General features: G+C 39.1%; 3 protein-coding genes across 6 annotated transcripts in view; 2 read left to right on the top strand and 1 right to left on the bottom strand.

Annotated features, from left to right (window-relative positions):
• Nucleotides 1-188: 188 nt before the first annotated feature.
• On the top strand, nucleotides 189-6,696 carry LOC100883587 (uncharacterized). Its single transcript, XM_012286331.2, has 10 exons — nucleotides 189-451; nucleotides 3,478-3,917; nucleotides 4,518-4,631; nucleotides 4,689-4,783; nucleotides 4,841-4,994; nucleotides 5,063-5,191; nucleotides 5,251-5,396; nucleotides 5,457-5,988; nucleotides 6,065-6,123; nucleotides 6,233-6,696. The coding sequence occupies exons 2-10, from the start codon at nucleotides 3,485-3,487 to the stop codon at nucleotides 6,377-6,379; spliced, it is 1,809 nt and encodes a 602-aa protein (XP_012141721.1). The 5' UTR covers nucleotides 189-451; nucleotides 3,478-3,484; the 3' UTR covers nucleotides 6,380-6,696.
• Nucleotides 6,616-8,335, bottom strand: LOC100882699 (protein BCCIP homolog). Of its 2 annotated transcripts, none has more exons than XM_003703672.3 (3): nucleotides 8,062-8,335; nucleotides 7,413-7,667; nucleotides 6,616-7,343 (listed from the first exon to the last, which is right to left on the bottom strand). In XM_003703672.3, the coding sequence occupies exons 1-3, from the start codon at nucleotides 8,179-8,181 to the stop codon at nucleotides 6,804-6,806; spliced, it is 915 nt and encodes a 304-aa protein (XP_003703720.3). In that variant the 5' UTR covers nucleotides 8,182-8,335; the 3' UTR covers nucleotides 6,616-6,803. The 2 variants fall into 2 exon arrangements, with proteins under 2 accessions (XP_003703720.3, XP_076391466.1); XM_076535351.1 differs by having other exon boundaries at nucleotides 7,413-7,680; nucleotides 8,062-8,198.
• Nucleotides 8,336-8,562: 227 nt separating this feature from the next.
• The window catches only part of LOC100883697 (protein Skeletor, isoforms B/C), a 61,529-nt gene continuing 60,715 nt past the window's right edge, over nucleotides 8,563-9,376 (top strand). Inside the window, exons 1-2 of one of the 3 annotated variants that reach the window (XM_012286320.2) lie at nucleotides 8,563-8,772; nucleotides 8,972-9,210. The gene's annotated coding sequence lies outside the window, so the exon portion shown is untranslated. Of the gene's footprint in view, nucleotides 8,871-8,971; nucleotides 9,211-9,376 lie in introns of all 3 variants that reach the window. The other 2 variants (XM_012286319.2, XM_012286325.2) reach the window with 2 other exon arrangements.

The following is a 9,376-nucleotide window of genomic DNA, read 5'->3' as shown; positions in this document are numbered from 1 at the left end:
GTAAACAAAAGAAAAAGACTGGCGCGATTTTTTCCTTTTCGCTGACAATGAAGAAACCTTGCGGCCACGAGCGCACACATCGATGGCTTTCATTAAAGGAAGGGCACGCACTTCTCCTCTAACTCTTTCGAGTCGTCGTCGTCTGGAACCTCCTGAGATAACGTGACATTACGGTCAGCAGTGCGAGCAGTATGCGCGCGAACGTCGGAGAACGCGCACCTTCTTTCCTCTTTTCCGTCGCTCTTTGTTCCCGTTCATCGAAAATCGACGTATTTACTTGCTTCCACTCTAGTTAATAGCTTGTGAAAATGCAGTGACGTGACTGATCTTGTGACATTTAATTTAATCTTTATTGGTGTCAACTTTAACTCAGAACTGTAAGTTGTAGTTCTTTCCATTCGCTCTTCTTGATCATGGTGAAGTTTTAAAATTGTGGTGATATTACGAGATCGTAAGTCTGACGATTTTTATTCATCTTTTATTACTCATCGAAAGGTGCACCGAAGATCGTTGCAGGATCCGCTCACCTGCAGTGACCTGAAGTTCACCTGAAGTTTTATTGCAGTGGCTCATGAAAGCATTCGAGCGTATACAATTAACAGGCAGGTTAAACTGGTTGAAGTTTTTGAAGTTATGACCGCTGACTTGCTCGAGTGTAAATTTTATGTGGCATTAAAAGAGAGTTAAATTTTTAGGAGTTATAAATCGAAAAATGTAAAGTAAATTTAAAGTGTAATCACTTCATTTATATAAGATCAGAAGTATGAAATAAAATGTCCACTATTCTTAGCAAATTTCATTCACTAAACAAAGTATACATTTGGCAGACATGCTTCAACTGGCTTAAAGTATTTCAACGCATGTGAACACATTTACTTATTAAATTAGTATGCGCATACACTGACTGCTTAATTAGGCACAGTGACTATGTACATTTACTGTAACATATGTACAAACTGTTTCAGGAGAGAACGAACAACTTGTTCTGCATATTTAAAAGGTCATTCTGAATCGAAATGATTACTTGCATCTTACAGTCAAATATTACAATTCAATGTTTAACCTGTATGCTTAAAACCTTGCGTTCGGATATTTTTATAATTTACTGTAAAGGTATTTTGATTTTATTGAGAAGTAGTTTGAATGACAGTAATTTTCTGCACTAAATGGTATTCTTTCGTCGTGAACTGATTCACGTAACAGTGGGCGCTTTTCTCGAGGAAAAAGAATGCGGGAAGTTAAACGAGCGTGTGCTCGATACGGGAACGGTCCGTTTGACAGCGTTCAACATCCAGAAGTGGGAAACAGGAAAAGTGAAAGGATTTCATAGACTTCCCGTAGAGGCAATCCAGCACGTGGTGCTGCCTTTCATACGCGCTGGCATAAAATTCACTATTTTCTTGACCGACTTTAATCTAGCCGAAAGTAAACTGCTTTTTAAGTCGACTTCATTATACAGTTCACGAGTAAACGTTCCGATTCCGATAAAACATCTACGACTGGAAAACGCTGAGGGTGTTTTCACCCTCTCGGAGGAGTGTTCTCCTTACGAGTTGCGGATGTAATAAGAATGAAGACACGGAAAAGTGTCTTACCTCGTTGACCAGTCGAACAACGTAAATGGTGAAACGATACAAACAAGGTGATCGATTGAATCGCAAGCGGAAAAGTGCAACGATCTACGTGATCGTCGACCTGCCTGAGGCTATCATGACACGGCACGTTCGAAATAATCATTTCGCTCTTCCTGAAGAGAATACATCCGTTCAGGTTCACGCTGAGCGTGAATTAAAAATAGTTCAAGATTCTTCGAATTTTTAATCATTCTCGCGCGAGAGAAATTCTGGGGTATTGGTTAGATAAGACGTGGTCGGAAAGAAGCACTTTCTGGGAGATTACGTGTAATCGGAACATGAGTCATCGGAGGGGAAATAATATTCAGAAGCTTTTTATTTCATCTATTGATTCTGACACATAGATTAAGTAAGAGGCACAGGAAGTTCTCGAGTACCCATAGGCAGGTGTCATAGAGATTACAAACAATGTACTGCAAGATAAACATGTTATATCACTATGCGCTGCACTAATTGCTGCAACGAAACTTTTATATAGGTACAGATAAGTGTATCAGGACTTTTTAACTCCTTGAGTTTGTTGCAATTACCAAATTTTTAAATTCGAATCAAAGTTATCAAGAATCCACAAAGTATTTTCGGTAAATTGCTCCGAGAGATAAAATAGCGAGTAAACATCAAAGTAAACTTGAAAGAATTCTACCTAACGGCAATAACAATTTGAAGCAAAGTTAAATTGCGAGTCAAGATCAATAGTCGAGATAACTTATCATCGTCGGCTTCCGTGGTAGACGAACGAATGGCTGGATTTCTAGGTCCCGATGTACGTGGTCGTTAACCTGGCTATTATCCAAAACACTTATACCGTGAAAGTGTACGAAACTGTCAGACTTTTGACGGAATGACGTCTTCCGTTAACGATCATCCTAGAAAATTACTGACGCACGCATTCCAGCGAATTAACTGACTCCGAAATGTTTGAGGGAGGTCTCTAACTCCCACGAAGTCCAACACGTGTCTCTCATTCTGTCGCCGACACGTTTTTCCACGTTGCACGTGACTCCTAGACAATGTAAACAGAATAATATTCCCTAGAAATCCGTCGGTACAGCGAAGATGATCTGCAGACGTTTAATGATAGAGAACAATTGAAGAATGACGCAAGAGGCGCGGCAGCAATATTTAAAATTCGAGGAGTGGCTGCAACACGATAAATGTCCGGCGGGAGTTGACATTCGTGTCGTGTTTCGATTAACATCGATCGATGCTATAACACCGGCTTCGGACCTCGAATCGGTGATAGGACCTCGATTATCTCGACTCATTAGTTGGAAAATGACCTAGCTGATCGCATGATTCACCGCGTGACTATGCTTCGAACCATAATTTATTCTATCCTTTCTGAAAGGATGAATCGTGTTGTGTATTCCTTAACCTCTCGATGACGAACACTGGGTTTTTCGATACGATAAGAGATGAGAGATAGAGGGATTAGGAGATTTACAGATATACGGATTTACGGACTTAGGAAGTTAGGAGTATAGAAGCATGATACTGGAATTCTCATTATGTCGAAAGAATTCTCGAAGCACGCCTCTGCAATAACCGGTAACTTAATTCAATACTTGACACGTGTTTATCATTTCCCGGTAAGTTCACGTGGTTCAAAAAACACCTTATCTAAAATGCCGAGTAGTTTGCGATTCGTGGAGTCGAGATTAGTCACGAATACGTTTTGACAGTGTGGCTATTTCTAACGTGCCGTGGCTGCAGGGGGTGCGACCAATATGCTTATTTTTAGGAAACACCGATGTTATTAAACCCTCTGCCGTTCGCACTTCGATAGAAGCATTCTCGTTTGTACAGCGTTTGTTTTCGATTAAGGATCAAATTTTGTTCGCAGAGCCGAGATGAATAAAACGGAGCTGAACATAGTGCTGAGCACAGAACCAGCAAAGACATCCTCGAGCGTAATTCACTCGCACATTCCAGTACCGAGGATCACGAACGCGATTAAAGCACAAGAAAGATGTCCTCCGCCCCGGCGAGGATCGTTCGAAAAGCTGTCCAGAGGAGTATCCGTGGCAGCTCAAAGGGCATCGTTCGAGAAACTGGACGCTTCCGTTCAATTACGATCGAGGAACAATAATTTGTCGAGTTCGAGCATCGAGATGCGAAACTCGGCGGAGAAGCTCGCCTCCTCGACGATCAACTGCAAGACGAACAACGAGCCGATCTCTATCGCGAAATTAAACAGGAGCAACAGCCTCGAGAGCAAATGGAAGAGCAAATACGAGGAGTCTGAGAAGAGGAGGAAATTATTGCTACAGAAGAGCGAGGCTGGTAATTAATAATTAGTAATATGTTTAATAGCTTAATGAACGTTTGTATGGGGTCCGTCTAAAGTTGTAAGGAACTTTATTATGATTCCATTAGTCATCGTTAATGAAGTGACGAAACGCGGTTTCTTCCTTCTATCGGGCTTGCCAGCGTTTAATTTGATTAAACAGCTGTGGAACTTCGTAAATGTGGAACGTCTATGATCATTCCTTTACATATTTTTCGAAATAGAACGTTCATCTTTTTTATTTCTACGTAAATTCTTCAAGTTGCACAAAATTTTTTTCGTATATTCTTTGAAGAATTTATTAAAGTTTAAAAACTTCATAACTTCAAAGTCTGAAAGTTAGAAGTAAAACACTTACGTAAAGGATACACAGCGAAAGGGAAGTGTCTGATGCGTGATTGTAGTTCACGGTCAATCATCTGTAATGCAGCTTAACCATTATTCGGTTGTGATTCACTGCTGCATGCAAAACGAATTCTGTGACGTTTTCTTAGTCATCGATGGTACGCGATAAAATTATGAATTGGTCGGAATAAAATATCTCCGGTGTTACGTCTACGCTCATGATTCTCAAATAAATAGAAAAATATTTGCAGCGAACAAAGAACATGCAGATTTGGAGAAGAAATATCAGCAGTTGCAGAAACAAAATAGCACGCTGCAGTCGCAAATTCAAGATAAAGAACAAAAATTGCAAAAATTGCGAACAGGTAAATATAATCGATAGTTTGATTGAGTGCGCATCTATAAAAAAATGTTACTTTCAGTTTCTGAAGCGGTGTGCAAAGAATACGAGCAATTAAAGCATCAGTACGATGTGGAGACAGGTGCGATGCACAAAGCTATGCAGCAAGCATCTCAGGTAAACTTGAAGCAATTTTATTTATTTCTTCTTGATTCTATGTGAGATTGTGTTTAGTGGTACAGACAAAACCGTGAACTGAAGAGACGATCCCAGATCATAACGCAAAAGTTTCTGCAAGTCAATCCAGAGGGATCTGTGGACATCGAGTTATCTGATGAAGTTGATTCGAATTTCGAAGATCTTGATCAGCTGAGAGAAACCGTGAGAGGTAAACGAAATATCGTAGATCGTTAAGCTTCCGTTGTTACAGAATCTAATTAGAAGAATAACTTTCAGAATTGAGCAAAGAGATAGCGAGGCTTCAGACTGAGTTGCATTCCGCTCGCCTTCAAGAATTCGAAGCGCAGGAACAGGTGACGCATTTAACGACGCAGTTGGAGGAAGAAAGGACTCTCAGGCAAAAATGTAATTAAGAAGCTGGTAAACTCGTGAATACTCACTGACTAAGTATGTATTTGACGCAGGTGAAGAAAAGGTGAACGAAATGAAGGTGCACAAAGAAAACATGGAAAGAGTGACCAAAATGGTGGCTGAAGAGGTGCAAGCGTTGAAGGCTCAATGCGATCGCGAAAGGGAAAATGCGAAAATTATGAAAATAGAAGCGGAAAGGGTAAGATTATTGATGCAGTTATATAGCTCAGCTTGTCATAATAACTGTCAATTTAAACAGGTGCAAAAAGAAAGAAACGTGCTGGCTCATCAAAGCGCTCTTCTAATGGCGGAAGTAGGCGACGACCCCAACGGAAGACTGCTAACTGTGTTACAAGAGGTGGAATCTTTGAAGAGATTATTAGAAGAAGAACAACAGAACCACAATTCGCATATACAAATGCTGGAAGAGAAGTTAGAAGAGAAAGAATCTAACGTAGAGTTCGAAATAGTTGAAGAGAAGTTGAAGTTAGCTGAATCGGAGCTGGAAGTTGCAAATCAGAGGGCAGAAAGAGCAGAGCAGTTGGTGGAAAGTTTGGAAGGTCTGGTTCGAAGTTTGAAAGAGAAAATCAGTGAACTGGAGGAGAAGCTTTCCAGGCCACCGCCACCTCCTCTGCCGCCTCCACCACCGCCACCGATGTTTAATAACAATGGTCAATCGTCTATTAAATTGCTGACGAGGGAAAAAATGAATTCGGAACGCAACGCCGTGACCGACATGGAGTGCATGCTTGGTATCACAAAGAAAACGCCGACAGTTGCGCAACAACCTGGTAATTGAATTTTATATTGCATAAGTTAACGTGTATCAATCTTTCGTACTTAACTGTATCTTTTGTAATTTTGTAGCTATCGATGATATCATTAATCAGATAAAAGGAGGACGGTTCACTCTAAAACAGACGGATGTAAGTACTTTGAGATATTGGAACCGAGATCCATTTGTTAGTAATTATTTTGTGAGGTCACACTTTGGGAATCTTCTTGGAAATTTCAAAGTAAAATGATTCATTGCAGAAACAAAGGGAAGAGGAAAGGAAAAGGCGACAGGAAGCGGAAAGCGCACCACCGGCTGTATCGGAAATGTTAAATATTTTGGGCACGATGAGAAGGAGAGCCAAACCAGTAAAGCAATCTTTAAAATCAACAGACCCACCGACATAAAAATAGACTGTTGCTTAGCAAGGTGCAGAAGAATTTCCGGATGTCTCGTGAAATTTTGAGACAATTTGCGATGATATTATTTATTTAGTTGATAATTTTTTTTACTATTAAATATATAAGACATGTAGATTTATACGATGAAGTTGCAATATATTTGTGTAATGTGCAGGACGTACTTTTCGTATGTACAGCAGATAAATAAAAAGACGGTTAAAGGGGAAGTGATAGGAGACAGATTCACAGTAAGCATTATGAAAAGGTGTATTATAAAAAGCTGATTACATGTACTGTAAAATACAGTTTATCGTACAAAAAGATGATCAAAGAAGTTTATCTTTGAAAAGCGTTGTATCTTCCTTTTATACATCAAAAGGAAGGACCTCTTAGGAATATGAGATGAATTAATGTTAGTCCTTTAGATTGATTAAGAAATTTGGTTTTTTATTTTGTTGATAATTACTTCTAGTTTGTTAGCGTCAAACAAAAGCACTCTCCTATAAGGCGTCATCTCATCGTCCCCTTCGCTCCAGGTTCCGGACAAACCGCTGCCCGAATCCTTTTCTACCGAAAATTCGAAACTGACCGTTGCTTCTTCGGCAAAAATTTCTTCCTCCGGATTACTCCATATAATGATAGGCTCCTCTACGTTATTCTTTTTCTTACTTTTCATTTTCTTTTGTAACTTTTTGTCCTGTGTTTTATACAGTTTGCAGATTAATATGTAATAAGAGAAATTGAAAGGCATTTTCCTGCCATTTGCTCGTTTTATTTCTGAAACTAAGTTTTCTAGGAGGGGCACAGAAATTTGAGCTGGAATGTTGACGAATCTTTCATTAATCAATAAGCCTAATGCTTCAGAGTCATTCTCAAGAACATGTTTTATCATAGTGTTCACTGCATCTGTTGCATGTTCATTGGCCATTTGTCTTAATAAGTCTCTCAGCTGTTGTATACAAGGATAATTCTGAAAGTAAAATTATTACTTAGTTATTTTGTTAATGTTAACTGAATGATACCTGGGATGTTTACTTACTTGTCCAGTAGATAAATTTATTACTGTGGTAATACCAAATACATCATTGACATCACTCTCTTCATCATCTGAAATTTCTAAATCTTCTGACTGCTTCACAACTGAGCCCACATAATTTTGTGATATAATTAGATCTGTAAGACCACCTAAGTCAATATGAGCTTTCAAGAAGAGCTGCTGCAGAAGTGTCTTGATGCCATGATAGTCTGGATCCAATGGATTTCTTCCTTCAAAATCTACTTGTATTTCCATTCCCTAATAAAAAATACTATTTTAACTACATTAACACATCATAATAACACATGAAATACTTTATGGATTTACTTAACTTAATTATGGAACACAATTAACATAAATCATTTAACACTTGCTTCACTAGAGTTGCATGAAATTTGTTAATATTCATGACTCCAATTTCCACAAAAAAAAAGAAATACATATTGAACAATCTACGTAGTATAATTATCACATTGATCATGACAATTGTAGTAATTTTATAGACTGTCTTTTATTGTTACTATTTATAAGAAAAGTAATGATCATAAATGACAGATGAAAACAAAATTAAATCAACGACCGCATGGTTAAAAGTGAGGTTAGACCAATGAACTACAATGTATATTGATGACATTTGGTGCAATCTTCTCACCTGCTCTTCTGGCATATCTTGCTCATTATCCTCGCTGTTCGATGAGCTCTGCTCATCATCATCGCTACTTCTGCTTTCGATATTTCGCTGAACATCACGTTTCTTTACCGGGGCAGCCATTGTCACAAGTTGACGGCTCGACTGGTTTCTAACCACGTGACATATTGCGACGATTCTTGAAACTATTGAAAATAACAAATGAGTAATCGATAATCTTATCTGACTACATCCTTGACTTTTTCAATGTCGAATTGACTACGAATATTTTACTGTAATTTCTAAATATCGTTCTACAACATCTAAGTAATATATTTGTCAATGACTTTCGTGTTCGATTAGGCAGTGTAAAAGTTTATAAAAATACTGCAAGTAATGTCATTGAATCTATGTCTTTGTTTAAAAGTAGCCTATGTTACAACAGAACTTGCATATCAAGAAATGTGCTGTTTAACTGAAATATTTGCCACTAGATGGCAGAACATGTCCGATTTCATCGCGCAACGGGTTGAGCAATCAGATACGGCTCATTAAACGCATAAATGGTTCAGTGTTCACTACGGTGTTAATCTATTCAAGTTTTTCAACAAGGTGGGACAGTTTCGAGATAACAAGATGATAAGTGAACTTGATAACAGTTCTTGCCCATAACCAAGGAATCTCGTTAAGCTCTAAATAACGATATAGAACCGTATTTCCCGGATGGATCCAAAGGTAGAAATTTCGTATTAACCGCTAGAGATACGAAGTCACCATTCGTCACGCGCGCAGAGCATGCCGCGCAAGCGGGTTCGTTTTTTAAAATAAAAACTGTACGCAAGATTTATTTCTTATCAAATTCAATTACTTATAATATGGAGGAAGTTTAAAGGGATTTAATGGATGAATTAAGAGGTGTTTTATATTTTTTTAGTGCAGTGCGATATCGTGGAGGAAGAATTTGTATTTTGAATGCAGGACCGTGTGCAACGAGGCGGAAGTGGTCCGTTGTCGGCACTGCAACGCCAAAATTCGATTAAAGTTCTCGCGCATGGTCCGAAGGAAATCCTGTTTTCTCAAATTTCCCGGAGTCTGTCAGGTGGCACCACGGCGTTCACCGGTCCGGGGTACATCGCATCGTACAATACGAGAGCAGTGCGATCGCTTTTCTAGGTTATAAAATACACGGCAACCCGTTACGTATCCCTCGAGTAGAGAGTCAGATATTCGCCACGAAAAAAAGAGACAACGGTGGCCCCTTTTGTCGTGCACCCCCGTGAGAATTTCGTGAGTGCTTTGAGCTGTGGCGGGCGGTGAGATGGCTGTCTCTCTTTCTCTT

This window comes from Megachile rotundata, chromosome 9 (genome assembly GCF_050947335.1).
Source record: "Megachile rotundata isolate GNS110a chromosome 9, iyMegRotu1, whole genome shotgun sequence".
NCBI lineage: Eukaryota > Metazoa > Arthropoda > Insecta > Hymenoptera > Megachilidae > Megachile > Megachile rotundata.
This window is presented reverse-complemented; position numbering and strand designations above follow the sequence as displayed.